This window comes from Microcaecilia unicolor, chromosome 2 (genome assembly GCF_901765095.1).
Source record: "Microcaecilia unicolor chromosome 2, aMicUni1.1, whole genome shotgun sequence".
Taxonomy (NCBI): Eukaryota; Metazoa; Chordata; class Amphibia; order Gymnophiona; family Siphonopidae; genus Microcaecilia; species Microcaecilia unicolor.
Genome location: NC_044032.1, coordinates 598,168,639 through 598,195,408, shown reverse-complemented (window position 1 = coordinate 598,195,408; position 26,770 = coordinate 598,168,639). Strand labels below are relative to the sequence as shown.

Sequence of the window (26,770 nt, the reverse complement as noted above, 5' to 3'; positions counted from 1 at the left end):
CTCTGCGCGGAACAGGTTACTTCCTGTTCCGAGGCAGAGGGAGCAGCAGGGAGGGAACGAGTGGACTCGGAGCTAATAGGCGCGCGGCACCCCCCAGCAGGTAAAAATGCACCCGGGAGGGGTCGCAATGCACCCGGGGGGTGTAGTTTCGCCAGGGGAGGGGCCGTGCTGCACCCGGGGGGGGGGGGGCACATCGGTGATCCCCCCCGGGTGTCAGCCAGGCTAGGAACGCCACTGTCTCCACCTTCTCCTGTGGCAGGGCATTCCAAGTATCTACCACCCTCGCTGTGAAAAAATACTTCCTGACATTATTCCTCAGTCTGCCACCTTTGAACCACAATTCATGTCCTCTAGTTCTAGCGCCTTCCCATCTCTGGAAAAGGTTTGTTTGTGGATTAATATCTTTCAAATATTTGAACATCTATATCATATCACCCCTGTTTCTCCTTTCCTCCAGGGTATACATGTTCAGGTCGATAAGTTTCTCTTCGTACATCTTGCAAAGATAATCCCATACCATTTTAATTGCTTTTCTTTGAACTGCTTCAAGTCTTTTTACATCCTTAGAGAGATACAGCCTAAAAAACAGAACACAATAAAGTGGGATCTCACCAACAACTTGTAGCGGGGCATCAAGACCTCCTTTCTTCTACTAGTTATACCCCTCTCAATGCAGCCTAGCATCTTTCTGACCACAGCCACCACCTTGTCGCATTGTTTTGCCACCGTCAGATCCTCAGACACCATCACCCCCAAGGTCCCTCTCCTGAGCCGAGCTTACCAATCTCTCCCCTTCTATTTGGTATATCTCTTTTGGATTTCTGCAACCCAAGTGCATCACTCTGCACTTCTTGGCATTACAGTTTAACTACAGTTTTTTAATGCACTGATTTATTCTAATAAAGATTTTGTAATTTATATAGAACAGGAGTACTGTTTGCTATTAATATTTTAGGTACTTCCTATTGTATGCATATCCCCTATTAGGATTGAGATTACAGTTTAACTGCCAGACCCTTGACTATTCTAACGTTTGTAGATCCCTTCTCATGGTTTCTACTCTTGGATATCCATTCAACTGGCTTTCTTCATGTCATCCACAAAAAGGCAAAATTTTCCTTCCAATCCTTCAGTACTATCTTTCAAAAATATATTAAACGGAATCGGCCTCAGTACCGACCCCTGAAGCACTCCACTACTCACCTTCATTTCCTCTGAGAAGATTCCATTTACCACCACCCTCTGCTGCCTGTTGGTCAACCAGTTTTCTATCCAGTTTACCACTTTGGGTCCAAAGATCAGCCCTCTCAGCTTTTTCAAGAGTCTTCTGTGAGTGACCGTATCAAAGGCTTTGTTGAAATCCAAGTAGATTACATCTAGCACACGTTCTTCATCCAGTTCTTTTGTCACTCAGTAAAAAAAGTGAATAAGATTAATTTGGCAGGATTTTCCTTTGGTAAAGCCATGTTGCCATGGAACCTGTAACCCATTGGGTTCTAGAAAGTCATCAGCAGTGACTCTATTATTTTTCCTACCACTGACATGAGGCTTACCGGCCTGTAGTTTCCCCACTTCTTCCCTGTCTCCGCTTTTGTGAAGAGGGACCACATTAGCTTGTCTCCTGTCCTGAGGACCTTCTGTCTCTAAAGATCTATTAAATAAATCCTTAAGAGGTCCCACCAGGACTTCACTGAGCTCCCTGAGTATCCTGGGATGTATCCCATTCGGCCACATAGCTTTGTCCACTTTCAGATTCTTAAGCTGTTTGTAAATGCTTTTTTCCATGAATGGTGCAATATCCATTCCATTCCCAGATACTCTCAGCAGCTGACCGTGGTTCTTCTCTAGGATATTCCTCCGTGAACACCGAAGAGAAGTATTTAAGTACATTCCAAAGAGTGACATATTCTAATCAATAAATAGAAAATAAAAAACCTTTTTCTACATTTGTTGTTTCTCTGTATTCCTATCCACCCTACCCAGCATCACTCTTGTGTCCTTGCCCCTATCTTGCCGCCATGCTGAGCATCTTCCCACTCTCTGTCCCTATTCTTGCCTTGACCAACATAACTTTTCTGTGTCCCTATGCCCGCCCCCATTTTATTTATTTATTAGGATTTATTCTGCCTTTTTGAAGTAATTCACTCAAGGCAGTGTACAGTAAGAATAAATCAAACATAAGCAACTGACAATTACTGCAGTAAAAATATTCAAATAAGAATACAAAGTATAGCATAGTATACTAACAATGTCAAAATAATACTTAATAAAACATTTTAATAGTCTATGGTATAAGCAAACATGGAACATATAAATAAGAGCATCTCTCCCCCAGTGTTATGGGTGGTGGCCTCAAGTGAGCTTTGTGGATCACGGCGAGAACCATCGGCAATGTGGGAAATTCTAACGGTTACGCGTGTGAGCTGGAGAAGGGATCCCAGGTGAGTGTGTCACACGCATTTGGTATGTCTGCTAATGCCAGGAGTGTCCTGAGTCACAATGTGTGACACGCCCCTTAGCAGTCCCACCCCACCTGCATTACAAGCATTGCAGCAGGGGAGACAATAATTAGGAAGCAATTTTGTACTCCTGATTGCTTGCACTGGCCGCCCCACAGACCTCTAGCTCCAGTTACCCATCACAGGGAGTGACGTGCCCACAGTGTTGCGCTCAAGTAGCGATTACAGAGGACTCAATTCACTCTCTGCAAAAAGAAATAATGAAATCAGTACTTGAGCGCCAGACTGTGGGCGTGGCACGCCTGCAGGAGCGCGTGTACTTCTAGTCTTCCTCAGGCAGAGGACGCTGTTCTTTCTCTTCAGCGCGGTCTGGGCGCAGGCGAACGCGCGCGGTGCGGAGGTTCCGGGGCGCGCTCCCGTCACTCACCAGGCTGTGCTACATCGGCAGCAGACAGTAGAAGAAGTGGAAGTGGTGCGGTGCAGTTGCCGAGTGCGGAGAGCGGCGGTCGCAGTATGCAGTGAGCGGGGCGTGGGCTCGGGGCTGGAATGGTGCTAGCGGCTCCTTGCGCTTCCCGCCGCCACGAGCATGGAGATGCCGCCCGTCAGCGGGTAAGAGAGCGCCGCGCGGCACAGGGGCGACACACGCGACTCGGCTCACACAGAGACGCGGGAGGTAGTGTTGAGGTGGCGTGTCTTTGCCCTCAGTGCAATGTGTCTTTGGGCTTAGGGCGTTAGTGGTGAGGTGGCGTGTCTTTGGCCCCCAGGGTAATGTGTGTCTTTGGGCTGGGGTGCCATTGTTGGGGTGGTGTGTCTTTGCCCCCCAGAGTAATGTCTCTTTGGGCTTGACTCAAGGTGTCAGTGGTGGGGTTGTATTTCTTGCCCCCTCCCAGGGTAATGTGTATCTTTGGGTTTGGGGGCCCAGTGGTGGGGTTGTGTTTCTTGCCCCCTCCCAGGGTAATGTGTATCTTTGGGTTTGGGGGCCCAGTGGTGGGGTTGTGTTTCTTTCCTCCCTCCCAGGGTAATGTTTGGGTTTGGGGGTGCCAGTGTTGGGGTGGCATGTCTTCCCCCCCCTTCCCGGGGTATTGTGTGTCTTTGGGCTTGGGGGTGGTATGTCTTTGCTCCCGTGGGTAATATGCATCTTTGTCTCCTGGTTGCCATGTTTTTGATTCCTGGGCGATGTGTGTATCTTTAGGTGCCAGTGAGAGTAGCATGGTCTAAGTGGTGAGGTGATGTGTCTTTGCAGTCTGGGAGATGTGTATGGCTTTGGCCGCAGTGCAAGTGGTGGGGTGGCATGGTGGTCTTTGCCCCCTTGGTAATTTGTGTCTTTGGGCTTGGGGTGCCAGTGGTGGGATGGCGTGTCTTTGCCCCCCCCCCCCCCCGGGTAATATGTATCTTTGTTCCCTGGGTGCCATGTTTTTGCTTCCTGAGCGATGTGTGTATCTTTAGCTGCCAGTGGTGAGGTGATGTGTCTTTGACCTCTGGGTGCAAGTGGTGGGGTGGCATGTGTGTCTTTGTACCATGGACATCGATGATAAGGTGGGGTATGTGTCTTTATGCCCTGGACACCATCAGCAGGGTGATGAGTCTTTGCATCTGGCCCTGGGTGTCAAATGTCTGAGTGCTTGTCGTGGGTAACAAATGTGCCTTTGCCCTGGTGGATTGTATCATGTGTGTGCTGTGTACTAATTCAGGTTATGAGGTAGTGTGGGATATGTCTGGTGGTGCATTGTCATACATTGGTGGCCCTGTGGTTTGTTTTGGGTACTGGTGGCAGTGTAGTGGCCGCCTGCACGCTGGTGTGGGTTGGTGGTGCACTGTGTGTAGCTATGCACCAGTGAGGGTTTTCATGGTGGTTGTGCATCCTTGACACTGAGAGTTTGGGATGGTGCTCCATGTGCACTGGTGGGAGTAGCCATGTTGTCCCTCTCTGTTGAGATGCTGTGCTGTCTTTTTGATAATTTTAAGCTACATGGGGAGTTTTGCTCTTTCATTGCACAGACATTGGGGAGCAGAGAGAGAAAATTAAGTCTGAGAGACAGCACACAAAAAATGGAGACATTCTCTACAGATACAGAATGTCTAAAAGAAAATGTACTTCTGATCATAGTGACTTCAGGCCTTTATACTTTGAAATGACCTGGAATGCAGTAAAGTGAGACTGAAATATTCCAGCTGTTCTGTATTTCCTGGATAAGATGCTGAACAGTGACACAGAAGTAGCTGTCATTCTCCCTGTCTTTGTTAATGTAAAGCTTCTTCAGAGACTAATTATTTAGAGTTAAGGAAGAAAGTTAAAACCTTGTTTCCTGTGTTTGGTAGGGTGTAACAAGCTGCAGGTTTTGGTTGTTTGGGTTGGAGTTTGGTGGCTGCATGAATGTTTTTGCTTCCCTACTTTAGGTTTTGTGATATTCTTGTCCTACTATTAATCATTTCTATAGCGCTACTAGATATGCAGTGCTGTACATATTATATGCGGGTACTTCCTCTGTCCCTAGTGGACACTCAATCTAAGTTTTTGTACCTGGGACAATGGAGGGTTAAGTGACTTGCTTATGGTCACAAGGAGTTGCAGTGGGACTTGAACCCAGTCCCCCCCAGGATCTCAGGCCACTGAACTAACAATTAGGCTACTCCTCCACGCTCCTAAAAAGCTCAACTAGTACCAACTTCCTATCCCTTCTCCTAGGACAGTCAAGGAGGGAAGAGGGCTCATCTGTGAGTTGAACCTGTGACCTTTCACACCCTAAGCCAGAATTATAGTCCTTTTTGTTATTTGATCAGGGAGGTGGCATAGTGATGTAGTAATAAATATCTTGGAATAAGATTTTAAAAGTAAATGATTACTAATTGTACACAAACAAAATGAACAAAACTGAGAGCTGAAGTTTTGAATGCAGCAGAGTTTTTGGATGTGAATTTAATGATGTTTAGAAGCTGGTAATCTAAGGATTACTCCAGGTTTTGGAATTGTCCCTCTGCTTTAAGGCTTTTGGGAATGTACAGCGAAAGGAATTAGTTTAGCAGCCACAGTTCTGGACTTTCCCTAGCATACATTTAACACTGTTGCATGAATTTGCCTGAGACTTCACAAATTTGATGCCAAAGTCCAGAAAAGTAAATGCCTATGCAGAAATTAGTGGTAGGACTTTGTTTTAAACTAAATCCATGTGTGACTAGTTCTGCATCTTGATGCACTCGCTGTGCCCAGACCTGAGGAAGGGGACATAGTGTTTGAAAGCTAATCGTTTGGACTCAGTGCAGACTACTGTGGCATTAGAGAGCCTTCATTGTGGACCAACCCTTTCCCCCCCTACTGCTAGGGGTCTGGCACCACCATTTCGGAAGATGACAGTGCTGGAGACAGGAGCTAGTGGGCTTTGCTTCTCCCTCCCTACTTTTGGGAAGTGGTCAGGGAGATCTGGGGCCTCACTTGCTCCACCAGAGAGATCTTGGGTGATCTGAGGTAAAAGTGTTGTACTTTACCTCAGATCACCCTTTGGCTTCTGTGCTACATTTATACTCGAGCCTCGAGATGGTGTGAAGATTCAGTGCTAGAAGAGTAAAAAAAAAAAAAACATGCTACATTGTGTGTTTTTTTTATGCTGGGAACAATTTCTTATTCTGTATTTTGAATGCCCTTTAGCGCAGTGGTTTTACTGCACTATTGCATCAGAGTAAGATTAACAGGGAAAATCGGGAATAAACCTGCTGTGCTAAAAGGAAATGGGACTTGATATACTGCCTTTCTGTGGTTTTTGCAACTACATTCAAAGCGGTTTACATAGTATATTCAGGTATTTATTTGTACCAGGGGCAATGGAGGGTTAAGTGACTTGCCCAGAGTCACAAGGAGCTGCAATGGGAATCGAACTCAGGTCCCCAGGATCAAAGTCCACTGCACTAACCACTAGGCTACTCCTCCGCTCTGGGACAGCGCAGCTCATTGCATCGGGCCCCATGTATGGAAATATCACACATCTTTTTTGGCCAGCCTTTATTTCGCTGTGTGTCAGTGTCCTACATTCTAGCACTAGAGTCTGGAAGAAGTAAGAGGTGATGATGTGGGTTGTTTGCCCTAAATTTCAGCAAGGTGCTTCTTTATGATACTTTTACAGCATGCCCGTTACCTCCCTAATTCTAGAAAGATGTGCGCCCTAATTTCCGACTGATGTACAAGTCTGTGTGTTAAATGTATAGCATAAGGTCAGTTGTGTGTGTAACAGTCAACTAGCAGCTAATTAGCTTTAACAAATCATTAGCTATAATGGTACTAATTGGCAGTTATTCGCGTAAGTTCCTGTAAGGGGCCGATGATCAGAAGCAAACGCAGGTGCTACTAGTGCCTGCATTTGCTGCAGCCCCATGATCAGAGACCCGAGCATGTGAAACAACGTGCTCGCAGGCTCTGAACGCAACTAGCATTCAAATACATGGAAAACAGGGCTCAGCGCAAGTAGCATGCAAATGCATGCTAAACCTATTCATCCCCAATGGTAAGCGACCAATGGCAGTCTAGCAGCGGCAAACCCCATTAGGGTTTGCAGACCATTGAGGAGGAACGGTAAGCCCTGTCCAGCATGCTAGCAGGCCCCCATTCCCGCCAATGCAGCAACCCACTGCAGGAACCGTAACCAATTCCCCCCCCCCCCCCCCAGCAACAGGGGGCTGGAGGTCTGGTGGGACTCCGGTCCTCCCGACCCCCCCCAACACAGATTGGGGGGTGGGGGTGGAGAAATCGGCACCCTGCCCAGTGTATCCTGGGATGTGCTGGGCGGGGCTTGACACCATATAAGGGAGTGCAGGGCTGGGTGCCACCATTTTCCAGGCGGCACTGATGGAAGAGGAGGGAGGCCACCTCTCTTCTCCAATCTTCTCCAACTGAAGGTAGGGGGGTGGGGAAGGGCCGCTAGACCACCAGGTTGGGGGGGATTGACCAGCAGCCCACTGGGCCACCAGAGACATCTGAGGGATCTTGGGGGGGCTGGAGACCCCCCCCCCCGGATCTCCAGCCCCCCCGAGCTTGTGGGGGGTGTCAGAGGGAAGTCTGCCAGACCTCCAGCTCCTGTTTCGCTTGGCTTGGGGCAGGGGTAGTTGGGGTCTAGTGGTCCCATGGACCTCCAGCCCCTGTGTTTCTCAAGTCTGGGCTTTTGACAGCCCAGACCTGTCAGACAAGTGCAGGAGGATTCAGGCACAATCCTCCCGCTCTTCTACCCCATGATTAGAGAGAATTGCATGCAGTTATCTCTGATCACAGGTGCGGTAAAGCCCAGCACTTTTCCAGCGCTATTTTTAGAGTGCTGTTTGGAACAGCCCAGGGCTTTTGATCATCTGCCCATTCATTTGTAACATAGTAGATGACGACAGATAAAGACCCTGTATGGTCAATCCAGTCTGCCCAACAAGATACCATGTGTAATGAGTTTATGATGTTATACTTATATGTACAGTATACCTGATCTTGATTTGTCCTTGCCATTTTCAGAGCATGGATTGTAGAAGTCTGCCTGGCACTGTCCTTGTTCTAAATTTCTGAAGTTGTCGAAGCCCCTGAAAAGCTCCACTCCAGCCCATCCAAATTTATTCAGGGCACAGACCGTAGAAGTCTTGCCCAGCGCTGGATTTGCTTCCCAATTAACGGTGTTGCTACCTAATCTCCACTAAGCTTCTTTGGATCCATTCCTTCCAAACAGGATTCCTTCGTGTATATCCCATGCATTTTTGAATTCCGTTACCGTTTTCATCTCCACCACCTCCTGTGAGAGGGAATTGCAGGTACCTACCACCCTCTCAGTGAAAAAATACTTCCTGCCATTACTCCGCCCCCCCCCCCCCCCCCCCCTTTAACCTCAATTCATGTCCTCTAGTTCTTTAAGTTGCGTTTTAGCTTTAAGGGTGGTTTGGACCTTGTGGATCAGGGGTGGTATAGAATATTAGCATATAGGGGGTACAGAATATTAGCATTTATGTGCCTACCTACCTTCACTTAGGCATGGGCATTTACGCCAGCCATTTTTTTTTTTACATTTGTACCCCGCACTTTAGCCAGCATAAGTGATTGTGCCTGAAGTTGCACATGTAAATGTGGAACTTATGCTAGTATTCTGTAACAGCAGTTAGCATCCACAACTGGCAGTATAGAATTCGTGCTTAGTGCCTATCATCTTGACGGTCAACTTTAGGCAGTAAATAGAGCAGCAGTTGTCAACCCAGTCCTCGGGGCACACCCAACCAGTCAGGGTTTTCAAGATATTCCCATTGAATTTAATGGGGATATCCTGAAAACCCTGACTGGGTGTACCCCGAGGACTGGGTTGAAAACCCCTGCTATTGAGAATTACCCCTTATTCCCTTGGATTCTATATAAGATGCGGCAAGTTGCTCATGTTAAATTGGCAATAATTAGAATTTACGCACGCTTCTTTTTAGGCATATTCTAAAAAGAGGCGTGCTCAAATTGTAACGTGCGTACCTAAAAGGGGCGTGGACATAGGAGGAGTGTGGGCATGTCAGCGGCGTCCCTCAAATTTACACATGTGGTTATAGACTTTAGGGGGAAGTGCGCCTAATTTAACCACGGGTATTTACGCCAGGTCTTTGGTGGCGTAAATGGCTGCGCCTAAATGTAGTCATGTTCCCTGGCCCTATGCACTATTCTATAAACCGCACCTAACTTTAGGCACAGTTTATAGAACTAAGCACTGTTTTTGAATGCACCAATTTTTTGGTGTGGAGGAGCAGCCTAGTGGTTAGTGCAGTGGGTTTTGATCCTGGCGAACTGGGTTCAATTCCCACTGCAGCTCCTTGTGAGTCCAGGCAAGCCACTTAACCCTCAATTGCCCCAGGTACAAAATAAGTACGTGTGTGTGTGTGTATATCAAACATATAAATGACTAGTGACCGACTCACCTGCAAATGCGCAGTAGAGTCAGAACGCTGAGAGTGTAGAAGTCCAAGCCCCGCCTCCACCAGCAGTACAGCCCAATAGGGAGGAGGGCTTGGACATGGGCGTGGAAATCGGAGGGAAGGAGGGGGAGGAACTGAGGGAAGCAGACGCTGGGGGGAGGGCAGGGGAGAGAGCAGGGTTGGTGGACGGGGGGGGGGGGGGGGGGGAGAGGCCATAGGAAAACAAAAAACTAGCCCGTTGGTACGGGCTTAACGGCTACTGTATATATGTATGTGTGTGTGTGTGTATATATATATATATATATATATATATAAAAACGTGTAAAACTCTTCTACCCCTTTTCCCTTCCCTTTTAGTCGCCGTTTACAGAATCTGGCCTTGTGTACAAATTTGTTTTCCTGTTCATTTATTTCAGTTACTTAGAGGGAGGTGGGAGAAAGGAGTGCTTCAGTAGAAGGTAGCACAGAACACAGTTCCATATGTCCAAAGCTCAAAATTGGATTTCGTATCATCTAGCAGAGCCAGAAATGTACACGACAGATTGTAAGCAGGGAACTGAACTCTGCTACAAAAGTAGTGCAATTTCAAGTGTTTGTCTTTGGATGCTGCTGCCCCTGCCAAGAGCTGGTGTTTTTTTTTTTTTTTTTTTTTGCGTGACTGAGCCTTCCTTCTTAAGTAACAGTTGGAGCAGAGTATATGGATGGAAACAAGAATTTACTACTTAATTGGGTCACAAAGCCCAGTCAGGGGTTGAATTTGAGCCAGACTCCTTTCCGGGCCTTGGAACAGTAACAGCACATTTTAAAACACTACTGGGAAAAGGACTAGGCCTTCAAAATGTAAATTTCCTTGGACCTGTGTTTGTTTTGAAAAAAGGCCTTTCAAGTGTTGTGAGTATGACCACAGGTCTTGAAAATGTAGTTCCATGTTCCTTCCCTCTCCCCCCCCCCCCCCCCCCCCCAATTGTTAAAGAATGGGAGAAAACCCCTGCGTGAAGCTGGTTTTAGGTTTCTAATTAACAAAGCAAAAGGTTTAAAGCAGTACTCCAGACTTACAGATCTTTTTTCTTACTTTTTCTTGAGTGGATGCAGAATTAGAGAAGGGCCTTGGGGGAAATTGGTTCTTATTTTCATTCAAGTAACTCAGTTTTACTAACAACATTTTCTGGACTGGTTTGTGCAGTCCAAAGTTTGGTCTGACTAAGGAATTCAAGAACTTGTGACCCTGTGTTACTTAACCTGTACACACTCAGGCACCCTTTTAGTAAAACTTAAACGCATGCTAAATGGGATGCACAACATTTTACTCCCATGAGCCACATGACACTTAGCAGATGCTAATAGCCGTTAGTCTGTGCTAAGCTCTTAGGCATTATTGCAGTTGCAAGTTATTTGAATTTCAGTTTAAATTATATAAAATGTGTGTAAGGGATGCAATCAAATGTTTGGGGCTGATGATTCCCAGGCATTTATCTTGGCTATGCGCCTTTAATGTCCCCCTATTTTTGCAGACTGTATGGCATTTAATGGAGGCCAGGAAAGGCTTACCCCATCCCTGAATCATAGAATCCATATGGTTAAAATGATCCTCCTACCTGAGTGGTTTTATCCTTTGCAGACTTCGCCTGTTAATTTAAAAAGAAAAGACTGGAAGAAATTGAATGGTATACTTTTCAAGTTTTTATGGGGGAGCAAGAAAGCACAGGTGCCACTCAATCTACTGCAAGTACGCAGATGTGAGGGTGGTTTTGGTCTCCCAGTTATTTGGGTCTATGTATAATCTTATGTGTTTGTTATGGCAAGTGCGAGACTGGGTGCGGATGACTGCTGAATTTTATGATGTGACCTTGGAGAAGCAGGTGGGTGCTCCATTCCACTTGTCTTATGATTTAGACCAGTTCTTCCCTATCTTTTTGTGGATGTGACCTCATACTTGAGGCCACATAAAATTGAGTGACCCCCCTGAAGGTGCAGAATAATGATGTACGTGTGGAGAGCCCACCTAGGTTGTGACCCCATTTGGGAAGCCATGTTTTTGCTGCTAAGGCTGTTGCATTTCTTGCTAGAGTATGACAAGGGGGTCAGAGTTTGTACCTGTCTTCGCCCCGGGCTCTGCACAAGCCTCAAACACTTGCAAACATTATCTGCCATTTAGATGTCCAGTCTCCCAGTCTCTTAAGGTCCTCTTGCAATTTTTCACAGTCCTCTTGGCGATTTAACAACTTGAATAACTTTTGAATCATCAGCGAATTTAATTACCTCACTAGTTATTCTTATAGGTAGATCATTTATGAATATGTTAAATGTAAAAACGCAGTGGTCCCAGCACAGACCCCTGGGGTCCAATGAGAATACTGACCATTTAACCCTACTCTTGTCTTTTAAACAGTTTTTAATCCACAATAGGAAATTACCTCCTATCCCATGACTGTAATTTCCTCAGGAGTCTTTCATGAGATATTCAAATGCCTTTTGAAAATCCAGATACACAACATCAACCGGCTCACCTTTAGCCACATGTTTGTTCACCCCTTCAAAGAAATGCAGTAGATTGATGAGGCCAGATTTCCTTTCGCTAATCTATGTTGGCTTGTTGGTGACACATGCGGAATGTATAATGTTTTGTTTTTGTTTTGACTCTCTCATGTTGATTCATGTGGGAGTGTATATTCAAGAAGCAGTTGTTGGTGGTACCGCTTGATTGATGCATACTGGGGGAATTGGTGTGCATGTGTATGAATAAGAACACAACTGGTGCAGTGATGGTTCTTGATTCAGCCAAGTCTGTTAATTGATTATTGACTGAAATATGAACTGAGCACCTCTTAAAAAATGTAAAAAATCCAAAGCAGTGGGAATGTATAGTGGGCGTGGGACTGAATGAATTATTGAATGATTGTATGTAAGTAGAAATTTGCATATTTTGAATGTACTTTTATTATTGTAGTTAAAATGTAATGTCAAGAAGTGCAGAGGGATGCATTTGGGATGCAGAAATCCAAAAGAGATATACCGAATAGGAGGGGAGAGAGTGGTAAGCTCAGCTCAGGAGAGGGGGTGATGGTGTCCAAGGATCTGAATGTGATAAAATAATGTCAAGTCTGTGGTCATAGCCAGAAGGATTCTAGGATGCATAGAGAGGGGTATAACCAGTTGAAGAATGGATGTCCCCTCTACAAGTGGTTGGTGAGGCCCCACTTGGAGTATTCAGTTTTGGAGGCCATATCTTACTAAGGATGTAAAAAGACTTGAAGCGATTCAGAGAAAAGCAACGAAAATGGTATGGAATTTGCGTTGCAGAACATACAAGGAGAGTTACTGACCTGAACATGTATACCCTGGAGGAAAGGAGAAACCGGGGTGGTATGATACAGACTTTCAAATATTTTAAAGGTATTAATTCTCAAACAAACCTTTTCCAGAGACAGGAATGCACTAGAATGAGAGGACATGAATTGAGGTTGAGAGGGGGCAGACTCAAGAATAATGTCAGGAAGTATTTTTTCACAGAGAATGGAAGGTACTTGGAATGCCCTCCCGCGGAAGGTGGTGAAGTTGAAAATGGTAACAGACTTCAAAAAAGCGTGGGATAAGAATAAAGGAATCCTGTTTAGAAGGAATGGATCCAGTGAAGTTTAGCAGAGATAAGGAAGGAAAGCTGGTACTAGGCAGACTTCTTCAGTCTGTGCTCTGATCGTGATTAGATAGCTTCTGCTTCAGAAGTTTCAGAACAAGGCTAGTGCCCGGGAGACTTCTAAGGTCTGTGACCTGATCGTGGCTGGATAGATCTGGATGGGATGGAGTGGAGCTGTTTAGGGGCTTCGATGTTAACTTCAGAAATTTTAGAACAAGGACAGTGCTGGGCAGACTTCTATGGTCTATGCTCTGAAAAAATGGCAAGGATAAATCAAACTAGGTATACATCACATACTACATGTAGAGTTTATCTTGTTTTGCAGACTGGATGAACCCTACAGGTCTATTTGCCATCTCTTACTATGTTACAATCCATGCTTATGTATATGCTCTGTACCATTGTTCCCGGCACAGACGTCATGCTCACCAGTCTGTAATTTCCCAGATTACCTCTGGAACCCTTTTAAAAAATTGGTGTTACATTGGCCACTCTCTGAGTGTGTGCATATGTATTGATGTACCAGGTAGTGATTCAGAAAACTCAGTGCCTTTTTTGTAGAAAAAAAGGTTGCCAGTACTCATTATGGGCGGCAGTTTTCCTCCATCTCTTGCTCTCCTCTCCATCCATTTCCAGCATTTCTCCTCTCTCCCCTGCCCTCCCCTCCCATCCATGTGCATCTCCTTCCTGTCTTGCTTCCATCCATGTCCAGCATGTCTCCTCTCTCCCCTGCCCTCCCCTCCCATCCATGTGCATCTCCTTCCTGTCTTGCTTCCATCCATGTCCAGCATGTCTCCTCTCTCCCCTGCCTTCCTCTTCCATACATGTCCAGTGAATCTCTCTTCGCTGACCTCCCCTCCCATCCATGTCCAGTATGTCCCCTCTCATCCCCTGCCCTCCCCTACCATCCATGTCCAGGGATTTTTCCCCTTTATACGTGAAATTTCTATCAGTAGGGATTCCAAGATGTTATAGAGCAGGGTTGCCCAGCCGCAGACCTCGAGGGCCACAATGCAGTCGGTTTTCAGGATTTCCCCAATGAATATGCATAAGATATATTTGCACGCGCTGCCTCCATTGTATGCAAATAGATCTCGTGCATATTCATTAGGGAAATCCGAAAAACTCAACCTGTCAAGGGCCAAGGTTGGACAGTCTATAGAGTACTCGCATGTCTCTTTCAGACCAGATTATTTTACAGGCTCTAAGAATGTATTAGTGTTAACTCAAATTACTTATTTTCTATGTTCACAGATGTACAAAGCTATGCCATCCAAAGCCTCACGATCCGAAAGATGATAGTATCGAAAGGCACTGCCCGGTGACAGTGAATCCTCGCCACACAAAGAAAGCTTTCAAGGTTATGAATGAACTACGAAGGTACAATTTTCTTTTCCTCAGAGATATGCTGCCTAGAATTCACTCATCAAGGCTTTTGGAGCAATATAGAGGTTGGGAAGCAGATCTACGCAACTAGGGGACATAAACAGAAATCATCATGCCAGCTCTCCTCCTGAAGCTCAGATTGTAAACCCCTGGCCACAGGCACTTGTAACTGAGCACTTACTCTTGTAGAAGAGCTCTCTCTGCTTTTGTGTCATTTGCAGAAATGCTGCAGTAATTAACCAGTGAGAGGTCGATGCACAAAAGTCCCCAGAAACAACCGCTTGCTATTTCCACCTCAGTAAAAATTACCGAGGTGGAAATAGCGAGTGATTCTCTAAAGAAATCACATTACTACTACTACTACTACTACTATTATTTAGCATTTCTATAGCGCTACAAGGCGTACGCAGCGCTGCACAAACATAGAAGAAAGACAGTCCCTGCTCAAAGAGCTTACAATCTAATAGACAAAAAATAAAGTAATCACATGCAAATAAGCTGCACAGACTCTTACTGTGTAGTTTGAAAGGGAAATGGGACTTGATATACCGCCTTTCTGAGGTTTTTGCAACTACATTCAAAGCAGTTTACATATATTCAGGTACTTATTTTGTACCAGGGGCAATGGAGGGTTAAGTGACTTGCCCAGAGTCACAAGGAGCTGCAGTGGGAATCGAACTCAGTTCCCCAGGATCAAAGTCCAGTACCAGGGCATGCTCAGAACAGTGTGGACTACACACGGTTTTCATATATGCATACAAGTTGCTTGTATGAAAGCCGTGTGTAGCTTTTTTTTTTTTTTTTTCCTCAAAACTTTTAAGCTGCCACAGCTTCCCAATAAATGTTCTCCTGCCACACTGCAGAAGGGCTCAGAATGTGCCTCAAAAAGCTGCACCCTTCACTTGTTGGGCAGACTAGATGGACCGTGCAGGTCTTTTTCTGCCGTCATCTACTATGTTACCCTGCATCAAATATTTCTCTATGGGGGTGACATAATCCTAGACCCGGTGGAAAGGGGGAAGGGAAGTAAAGGGGAAGAGCGATGGGCACTGCCAGCAGTCCAGAAGAATGAAAGGCAGAGAGAGAGTGGTGGCAGTGGACAGGGACAGTCAATGGCGGGAAGGAGAGGGAAAGGCAGAGAGTTGGTGGGCAGGACTCATTCAGAAGAGCTGTGAAAAGAGCGAGGAAGAGTGGCAGGCACTGCTGGCAGGACTCTCTCACTGGACCCTGGAGGAAAGGAAAAGGAGAGTGGAAGTGGGGCAATTCGGTCACAGGCAGGGTTCTTTCACAGGAACCTGCAGAAGAGAGAGGGAGGAGGATGGCCAGCAGCTCCAGGGGACATCTCAGAGACCACAGGTGAGATCGAAGCCACAACTGAGCGCTCCTGACCTCCAATTAAAATTCCCTCGGACAACATAGGCATTCCTTTCTCTAAATCACTTGAAATGCACATTTAAGTGGTAATCAGTTCGTTATCATAGTTTTGCTTATGATTCTTGTTGGCTGCCGCTGAGAATGAAAAAGAGTCCACAGGACCCGTTTGTGCATGTTTTGCAGAATACCGTGCTTACTAAACCAGCTTGAACCAGTCTAATCACACTTTGCTGCCCTGGTAAGTTTTGTGCTTTGGGGCCTTAGAGTCTTCATTTTAAAATTGAAAAGCGGTTATGTAGTACAACAATGATATCAGTGTTAGTGAATTGTAATATTAAATTGTCATTTCCCCTCCCCCAACCCTTATTTGCTGTCTCTGTTCCTGAAAGAATGAGTAGCAGTGTTGTCTTCTGCAGAGACATTATAATTTTAATATCGGTAGAACTTCGACTAGGAAGGAGGTCTTCTCCCTTTCTGTCCTTGCCAGATCAGTCCAGTCTAGTGGGAATATACCCTTCCTCCAGCAGGGGGCGACAGAGCAAATTTCTGTTGCATCCATTATATATGCCAGCGCAGCAGTTAGCCTGTCGGTATTTGCTTTGTCTCCAGCAGGGAAGTTGGCTGGTGTAGCATGTAAAGTGAAAGAACTAAAAGCTCCAGAGTCGTTGGGCTTCATTGTTGAGCAGAGCTCAGGTGTTTTAGGAGGCTGTTTGCCTGTGCTCCTGTGGCATGAAGCTTCCTCTCCCACTTCAAGCACTGATAATATCCTTGAGGTCCGTCAAGCATTTTTCTCTTTGAGGACTGCTTGGCTGGAGTAACTTGGCAGTAAAGATTTTTTTTTTCTTTTATTTTCAGTTTATGGATTAGAATATGTTAGTTTTTGAAGTGTACATCTTCCAGAGCTGGTATTAGACGTGGTTGGGGTGTGTGAGTAAAACCTCGCTCCCTGGCTTTTCAACTGATTTTGCTGAGGTATATCTCATTCTTTGAGATGGATCACCCTTGGCACATCTGCAGTAGCTACCTTTCTTACTCACTGATGCAACAGAAATGATGCACACACTTGATGATGTCATGTTATAGTGATACCAGTGGCCTGATGTGGCATGTGACCTCTTCAGCATGTGCTGTTGATGAGGACGCATTGCTACATCGGATCGAAGATGTCACTGCAATGTGATGTAATCATGCACGTGCAGACAATACCCTTACATGAAGCAATAACTGCCAGAGGTGTTGTGTTTGGAGTAAAGGCAACTGTTGCTCTGGGCTGGCTAGTATCTCTTCATCTATGCTCACCAGGACAGGAAGCATCTGTGCTGTAAAATTTTGTTTGCCTTCTCTACCTCTGCCTGCTCAGGGTAAAGAGCTAGCAAGTAAGTTCCATTCCGAGGGAGATGCTGGACCAAGGAGAGGTGGGAGGGAAAGAGAGGGGGAAAAGGCAGATACTAAATTGGGGTGGGGTCCCGGCAGCAAGAACTGGACAGAGTGGGGAGGGTGCGGGGCAGGGTAGGGGGCCTTGTGTCCTTGTTTGCCTTGGACCCACCAAAGGGTTAATCCTGCCCTGCCTCTCAGAGGATCGGTCCTTTTGATAAGGAGTCCAAAAAAACAATTTTTGGGTGCTTGGGCCACCAATTTAAATGTAGCCCCATGCAGTGGGGCAGATACCGTGGCAGGGAACATACCATTTGGAGCTCAAAATGGGAATCCTGAACAGATTCCCTTCCCCTGGCAAACTGGTCTGTCTCCTCATGAGGGACCAGTGGGTCTTACCTGTTAACAGACATGGCTATGGCCTTGAGCTGCTGGCCCCAGACTGCAAAGTATTCTTGGTTTCCTGCCATAATACTCTAGAAAAAAACGGTGATGGAATAGATGACCCTCTGCTGTCTGTAGAATTGCACGTGGTAGTGCTGGTGTCAAAGGAAAGGAGAGATGTTTCCTGTATTTTTTTGGTACCCAAAAGGAAGGTTCCTTTCAGTCCAAATTGGTCCTGAGGCAAGTAAACGTTTCCCTCAGGATTCCAAAGTTCTGCATGGAAATCCTGGGGTCAGTTATGGCAGCTGTGTGACCTGGGGAGTTCAGCCCTGGACTTGGTTGGAGGCTTACTTTCACATTCTGATCAGACCGGACTTCCAGAAATGTCTCCTGTTTTGAACTGGTGTCCTAGGACAGCAGTTTCAGGCATTACCCTTTTGGAGTTGACCTTAGAACCATGAACATTCACCATGGCTTCTGTGAAGGCAGGCTGCATGTGTATTCCTTGCTTGTTCTAAGAAATGCCTAATTTCCATACAGTTATTTTGTAGAAGGCTTTTTCTTTTTTAGGGAGGGAAAGGGAAATGGGACTTGATATACCGCCTTTCTGAGGTTTTTGCAACTACATTCAAAGCGGTTTACATATATTCAAGTACTTATTTTGTACCAGGGGCAATGGAGGATTAAGTGACTTGCCCAGAGTCACAAGGAGCTGCAGTGGGAAGTGAACTCAGTTCCCCAGGATCAAAGTCCACTATACTAACCAGTAGGCTACTCCTCCACTAGCAACATTCCATGTAGAAGTTTGCCCTTGCAGATCAGCAATGCGGCCGCGCAGGCTGCTATTTCTGTGAGTCTGATGTCCTGCACGTACATGCAGGACGTCAGACTCGCAGAAACAGAAGCCTGCACAGCCGTGTTGCTGATCTGCAAGGGCAGACTTCTACATGGAATGTTGCTAGTGGAATAGCAACATTGCATGTAGAATCTCAAATAGTAGCAACATTCCATCTAGAATCTCCAATAGTAGCAACAGAATCTCAACATTCCATTTAGAATCTGAAATAGGGAAATTGGACTTGATATACTGCCTTTTTGAGGTTTTTGCAACTACATTCAAAGCGGTTTACATATATTCAAGTACTTATTTTGTACCAGGGGCAATGGAGGGTTAAGTGACTTGCCCAGAGTCACAAGGAGCTGCAGTGGGAAGTGAACTTATTTCCCCAGGATCAAAGTCCACTGCACTAACCACTAGGCTACTCCTCCACTCCGTGCTAATGTGCTATATCTGGCTTTTAAATTGCAGGGTTTTATAATTTCTTTTTTTGGTGTTTTTGGGATCCAAAGTGCATATTTACCTGACTATGTGGACAAACATAGGAAATGAGTAATGGGTGAATTACGTAGAATTATTTAGCAATTGCCTTTTAGCATCCTAAGGGTTTCTGAGGCTCTGATGCTCAGGAGCAAATGCAGGTGCTAGAGGCCATTAGCACTGGACTAGTGCCCTCATTTGCAAATGCATCCTGCTTTAGAGTTAAACAACTTGGGAAACACATGCACTGAAGAACAGCGCAAATGGCACTGAAGTATAGTCGAAAGGATGCAAACGAGGGGATTTCCTATTCCCTCTAATGCATAATGAACAGCATAGCTGGTAAGGGTGCCCTTACTGCTGCAGAACCTACACCCAGCTCTGAGCTGGCATTAGGTGTCTGCACAGGCTCACAGGGCAGTTTTGAGGCCTCTTTCCACCTCCTGTAGGCCCCTGCACATCACGGCCCTCCTTCCTTCCCTGGCCGTTGATTCTTCCTCCATATAAATTAAATCGAGGCATGGCTATGGGGATACACAATCAGCCCAGCTCTCTGCTGCCTTCATGCATAAAAACACCGTTCAAAGTGGTGGACATATATAAAAGTTTGCGTGCAAACTGGACATTGTTTTTCTGAAGCAATGGGCATAAAGGGTCGGGCAAGCACAATTTTTTCATTTGTAAGCCTATTGAGGTAGCCTGCCTGCTTGGTGTCGTCATTTGGAATACTACAGTGCTGCTTTACCTGCACGAAACTTCAGAGCTGGTGCCTTCTCCCCCTGGCCTTGCAGGGCTCCCTCTTCTGCGCATGTGCTGGGTGCATTCCCCCTCCTCACTTCCCAATGCTTAGCGCTAACTGTGCATAAAAGTTGCATGCCATTAGCGTTGAGTATTGGAGAGTTCCTTTCTGGGGTGGTTGCAGCGTTCTTGTGCTGTTTTTTTGTACGGTACCGGGGTTTTGAGCATTGGGCTGTGAGAAAATTTGTGACAGAATGAAAGCTGCAAACTGTGTCATTTGTCATAGTATTGGGACTGGTTTTGCTGGCTATATATAGTTGTTCCCATGAAGTTTGTTATAGTCATACAGTGTGCTAATAATTGCTGTCTGAAAGGAGCTGTGTTTGAGAGCAGATGGCACAATTCTATTCATCAAAATCAAAAGTGTTAAAAAAAAAAGTGTTAAAAATACCAACAGCCGGTTAATATATATTATGAGGTATGATATCACTGTGCTGAAGGAATCTTTTTGCCACAAGTTAGTTTAACTTTTAATTATTTGTCTCACATATTTTTTTTTTAAACCAATATCAAAAGTGCTTCAAAACACACCATCACTTTGAATTTAGACTAGAGTTGCACGGGGAAAAAATTTCATCCAACCCTGCCCGTCCCCACCAAGATCCATTCCATCCCCACAAGTAATCTCCTCCATCCCTACCTGTACTCATAACCTTCAAATGCAGTTACTTTTTAAAATTTTTACTTTACTTTTATTGAGTTTTAATAAAATACAAACATGGGAACATTATATGCCATACTGGGTCCATACGTTCCAAGGGATTTATCAATTTATCATTTTATAATCTATGTGTTTTAATTTGTATTTTTGATTCAACCGTGATCTATTAATTTTGCAAAATTGATTTTATTTATTTATTACATTTGTACCCTACATTTTCCCACCTATTTGCAGGCTCAAAATGGCTTACAAAGCATCATAATGGCGAATGCCATTACGGTAGATAACTAATACAAGGTTGTGTTATGGTCACAGGTAGAGGCGTTTCAGGCGTCATGGGGTTGAGGATGATAAATTGTCCAGTACTTGGAGCATGGAGGGTTAAAGACTCCTTGTACTAAGCTGTGGCAGTGCCGTAACCGCAGGTGGCCCACCTTGGACTCACACTCAACCAAAATTCCAACTCCCTTGTTATGGCTGCTTGGGGATCCCCAAGCCCCCTTGCTTCAGAGGTCCTCCAGAGGCATAAACAGCCCCCTTTCCTACTTGCAGCCGTATTTATCTCTCTACAGTAGAAATCTTCCAGTGTTACTTGTGAATTTAAATTTCAGTGCCACCATAGATGCAAAAAAAAAAACCCAAAACACACACACAGTCAGAATATATATACCGGGATAGGAAGGTATCTGCAAGCAGCCAAGAACCTGAGCAGAGAAGAGGTTGCTGCCGGTTCTTCGTATACAGTTCTTGTTCTGTTTAGCTGCAGAAGTCTCCTTAAGTTGGAAGCTAGGAATGGTTGGTACCTGCAGCTGTGAGCAGGCAAGCGAGCAGTCTCGTCACAGCACTAACCTCCTCCTACAGTCAGTTCATGTGGAACTTCTGGAAGATTTGAGGGCGCTGCCTCGCCACATGTACGTGCCAGTAGATCAGGTGACCTGCTGCTTACCCATGCATGTGTTAGAAAGGGCGGATGCGCTGATTCAAGCAAAGGAAACGATGGCACTCGAAGTGGACACTGGATTCCTGGAATGAATAGTAGGTGAGAAAAGTGAGGCTGGGCACTGTGTTCACTTCCGCGGGAACCCTGTAGGAACTGCTTCCGTCTCCATGGGAGTCCTGCAGTCCTTGGGGGGGGGGGGGGGGGGGGGATTCCTGTAAATCCCGTTCCCATGCAACGCTCTAGTTCAGACGTGGTCAAAAATCTGTTCAATAAAGTGTGATTAAAAGAGTATAAATTAAAACATCTGAATCTTTTTCTTTTTTTTTTTGAATTTGTGGTGCAGCACCATTTTTAATTGCTTGAGAATTCTGTTCATGCTGCAGGTTTTAAGTGGCTGGAAAAAAAGAAATTTAACCATGCTAGATAATAATGCACATAGAGCTATTGACAACCAGCGATCCAGGAGTCAGTTTGTAAAGAGGTTTATATTTGATCTCAAGATTGTTACACAATGTGAGAAGGCAGTGAGGAGAGCTTGAGGACTGCTAGTGTGTGTAGGAAGAGGCATAACCCGCAAGAGATGACATGGAGGGGCATAATCGAAAGGGACGCCCAAGTTTTGCTGAGGATGTACTCGCAAAACGTCCCGGTGGAGGGGTGGGGAAACCCTTATTATCGAAACGAAAGATGGATACCCATCTTTCGTTTCGATAATATGGTCGGGGATGCCCAAATGTTGACATTTAGGTTGTCCTTAGAGATGGTCGTCCCTAGACTTGGTCGTTTCTGATTTTCGGCGAGAATGGAAACCAAGGTCGCCCATCTCAGAAACGACCAAATGCAAGCCCTTTAGTCGTGGGAGGAGCCAGCATTCGTAGTGCACTGGTCCCCCTGACATGCCAGGGCACCCTAGGGGGCACTGCAGTGGACTTCATATAAATTGCTCCCAGGTACATAGCTCTCTTACCTTGTGTGCTGAGCCCCCCAACCCCCCCCCAAAAAAACCCCACTACCCACAACTGTACACCACTACCATAGCCCTTACGGGTGAAGGGGGGCACCTAGATGTAGGTACAGTGGGGTTGTGGTGGGTTTTAGAGGGCTCACATTTACCACCACAAGTGTAGCAGGTGGGGGGGAGGGGGCTGGGTCCGCCTGCCTGAAGTGCACTGCACCCACTAAAACTGCTCTAGGGACCTGCATACTGCTGTGATTTAACCTGAGTATGACATTTGAGGCTGGCACAAAATATTTTGAAAGATGTTTTTTGAGGGTGGGAGGGGGTTAGTGACCACTGGGAGAGTAAGAGGAGGTGATCCCCGATTCTCTCCGGTGGTCATCTGGTCAGTTCGGGCACCTTTTTGTGCCTTAGTCGTAAGAAAAATAGGACCAGGTAAAGTCGTCCAAGTGCTGGTCAGGGATGCCCTTTTTTTTTCCATTATGGGTTGAGGGCGCCCATGTATTAGGCACGCCCAAGTTCTACCTTCGCTTCACCTCTGACATGCCCCCGTGAACTTTGGTTGTCCCTGTGATGGAAAGCAGTTGGGGATGCCCAAAATCGGCTTTCGATTATGCCGATTTTGGGCGTATATGTGAGGACGCCCATCTTCCGATTTGTGTCGAAAGATGGACGTCCTTCTCTTTCAAAAATGAGCCTGATGGTGTATTGTGACCAGTCCTAGAGACCAATCTCCAGAAGAATATAGATGGAACAGTCAGACCAGAAGAGAACTACCAAAGTGGTATAGCCTCTTTAGCATGCTCTGCTCTGGAGACTTTTTTTTTTTCTCAAATGAGTAATATGCTTGTGCTATAGTTATCTCTGGATATGTTAATTTGTAAGAGATCTGGGGTTCCTAGCCCATTATAAACCATAAAGCTGTATGTCTCTGTTGATCACCCCACCCCTCACCTATCCACACCCATCCTGTTAGAATATCAATGATATGCTTTGTCCCCATGCATACCTCCTACCCACCCCCATCCTCCCACCCTGTCAGACTGTCATAGTAATGCTTGAATGTTTTCACTTATATACACTGTCAGCTAGCACATTTGCTTATTTCCAATGTGACGAAGAAGGGCAACCTTCGAAAGCTAATCAAGAAATGTATTAAGTTATGTCCAATAAAATAAGGTATCATCTTATTTTCTTTTCCATGTTTTCTTTTGTTTGATTTCTATTGATGACCTTAAGATAATCCAGAAATTAACAGGGTGGTACAGTAGAGTCCTGATTATCCAACATAAATGAGACCGACAGATGGTCGGATAACCAAAAATGTCAGATAATCTGGAACTTGGTGCATCCTTCCCTCCCACTTGAACTGTACCAGCCCCATCTCCCGTTCCCCCTCCCCCCCCCCCCCACAAGCGCCTCTCACACCTGTAGGGCCCCCCAAAGTCTACCTTACAGCCCCTGGTGGTCTAATGGTGAAGTTGGGGCATGAGTGCACCTCCCCCTCCCCAGTTGTTTCTGCCCTTGTCAGTTCCAGTCTGAAAATAGCAGCAATGACCTATAATGGCAGTCTCACATTTTGAAAGTGGAGCTAGCATGGGCAGGAGTGATTGGAGATCGCTGCTGCCCTGACTACACCATTAGACCACCAGAGAATGTCAGTTAGGCCCAGAGGAGCTTACAAGTGATTTGAAGGAAGCACTTGAGGGGGCAGGGAGGGAGATCTAATCCTGTTTGGGAAGGAGAGAGGGGGCAGAGCCCAGATTACCAGCTTGTTAGATAATCAGCACATCGGATAATTGACACTCTACTGTAACTTGAATTTATATTTGTGTAATGTTAATTTGTATACCACTGTGAATGACTTGGGTAAAGTTTGTAAATATATTAATACATTTAAAGCTATAAAATGGAAGAATAATATGTGGCATTTTTCAAAGTGCTGTACAATGGAGGAAGGTATTGAGGCTCAGTTAGTCCTTTTCCAAAGAGTTTAAAGTTAAGGCAACAGGAAATATTTGCTTGACCAGGGTTGCAGTAGTATTTGTGGGAGAAACAGGGTTTGAACCCTGGTTTCTTTGGTTCCCTGCCCTTTGCTGTAATCATTGGGCTACTCTATTGCCATGAGGTCTGGAGGTCTGCCATCATGTTTTCTGTTGTGAATTTTAAGAAGAATAATCTCTAATTTCTCTACAGTAGTAAGGAGAATTTGCCTGCACGGGCCAGCATTTATCCATATTGTCTAACTGCAATCCGGATGATTGTGGGATTAGTCATAGACACCATTTGCACAGCAAAGACCATGTGCTTTGTCATGCAGATGGGCTGTATGACAAATCCCACAATCATTCGGATTGCAGTTAGACAATATGGAGGTAATGTTAGAAAGTCTTTTTCATTTATATATACTGCTTACAAAAATGACTTCATGTGTACTATAAGGGGGTCTTTTACTAGGCCGTGGCATCTCGGTGTTTACAACCAGATGTTTTCTACCATGAGCTAAGAACGCTACCGTGGTTTAGTAAAAAAGACTCCCTAAGTGACAACTCTCTAGGCATGCTTGGGGATGGAGTTTAGATACAGCATGGGTGGCACAGTGATTTATGTGCATTCTCTATAAAATGCATGCAGTCATGCATACTGTATGTACATACATTTACACTGTTTCCCTAGCTGGTGTTCATGTACATGGATTCATTATAGCTGCAATTTTCTGTAACTTTTTATGAGCAATTTTACTTTTAAACATTTTATTATTGATGATTTGTTTGTAAACACTCACAAGGAAAAACAGCAACTTTAAAACCATATCAACAACAGATACAACTCCAAGTCCAATGAAAATATGTTCTCTTCCTTCGCCCCCATCCCCCAAATTATAGAAAGTAAATACTTAAGTCGCAAATAAAGCAGCAACAAAAGCAGAGGTCGTGATTCTTATAATCCTCCTCCTCATGATAAAGCCTGCCCTTTCCCTCCCACTCACTCTCTCAGACTTCACCAGCAACAGGGTCCATCAACCACTCCCCCAACAGACACCTATAACTCTATTATTATTATTATTATTATTAACATTTGTATAGTGCTAACAGATGCACGCAGCGCTGAACACCTGACACAGAGAGACAGTCCCTGCTGCTAATTTGACATTTTATTGAAAATTAAACTCACTACTGGAGAGAGAGTTTGTATTCAGTGGCGTTCCTAGGGGGGCTGACACCCGGGGCGGATCGCCGATGCGCCCTGCCCCCCGGGTGCACGCCGCTGGGGGGGGGGGGGGGTGCCACGCGCCTGCCTGCCGGCTCTTCGTTTTCATGCTCCCTCTGCCCCGGAACAGGAAGTAACCTGTTCCAGGGCAAAGGGAGCATGAAAACGAAGAGCCAACAGGCACACAGCACCCCCCCCCCCCCCCAGCGACGTGCACCCGGGGCGGACCGCCCCCCCTTGGTATGCCACTGTTTGTATTTATGGTTCCCAGACCAGAAAGAAGCACTTTTTTTTTTTTTTCTTTCCTCATTTTAGAGATAAACCTCTCTTGACTTGCACATTATAAGCATATGTGGGGGAATTTGATAGAGATGTAAGAACCTGTGTGTCACTATAAAATAGGTTTAAATAGGCACTTTGACCTCCCAACCTAGGTGACCCGTTCTGTAGGGTTCCTCTTTGTACTTTTTTTTTTTTTTTTTTTTCTCCATTCTAGAATGTTTTTTTTGCAATAGCTTCTATTTGATGGTGAGAAGGATGACCATGGGAAGAAGGAAGCAAAGAGAATGTGAGTATCTTTCTCTTCCCCATCCCTACGCACTTAAAGTAGAAAAATATTTAAACATTGTAACCCTGAAAAGCTTTTCACATTGCATCTCCTGTTTCTAAGGAAACGAAGGAGAGGGAAACCGAAGTACACTCACACAGGCGCGAAAACAAAAGCCGTTTTCTTACTTTTTACTGTCAATTGAAACTGGTATTCTTCCTCTTTTCAACATCAGATTTGTCATTCTCCATTGTTTGGTTTGGGTTTTTTTTTTTTTATACTTTTGGATTCTATGACCATTGCAAGGTATGAGATCGTATGCAGATTCCATTTATTTTTAGTTCATTAAATGTAGCTTCATTTTAGCTATTCTTTTAATGTTTGCCTTTAATGTATTTTATGTCATACTATTTATTTTCATGCATTTTATGTTTCATTTTCATACCATTGTATTACAATATTAGTTTGTTTATATTTCAGTTTTTATGTCTTAACTACTCATTTTGGATTTTGTGTACACAAGTTTATGTATATTTATGTTTTTAATATTTAGACCTTGTCAGGTCTGTTTAATAAATTTTGAGTTGGCGCCCCATCTCCTGTTTCTAAGCCAGGCTGGTGCGACAAAAGATCTAAAATGGTTTTTAACATGTGAACGGAAGCTGCCCATGTCTGAGGTACACCACAGTTTTCTTAAAATCTATTACTTTTTACACCACTTTATTCTGGAAATAGACTTGATAATTGAATTCTAATTTTAGATCAGCAGTATTTGCTATTTTTTTTTTTTTTTTAGTTCTTCTCTTCTGTGCTCTTATCAGTCA

At 45.1% G+C, this 26,770-nt stretch overlaps 1 protein-coding gene across 2 annotated transcripts in view; it reads left to right on the top strand.

The window, feature by feature from the left end:
• The first annotated feature begins 2,838 nt into the window (after positions 1–2,838).
• Positions 2,839–26,770, top strand: part of KLHL2 (kelch like family member 2) — a 240,173-nt gene continuing 216,241 nt past the window's right edge. For both annotated transcript variants that reach the window (XM_030191582.1, XM_030191581.1), the window contains exons 1-2: positions 2,839–3,068; positions 14,251–14,376. In XM_030191582.1, coding sequence (XP_030047442.1) covers positions 3,046–3,068; positions 14,251–14,376 — 149 coding nt within the window. In that variant the 5' untranslated portion in view covers positions 2,839–3,045. The remainder of the gene's footprint in view (positions 3,069–14,250; positions 14,377–26,770) is intronic.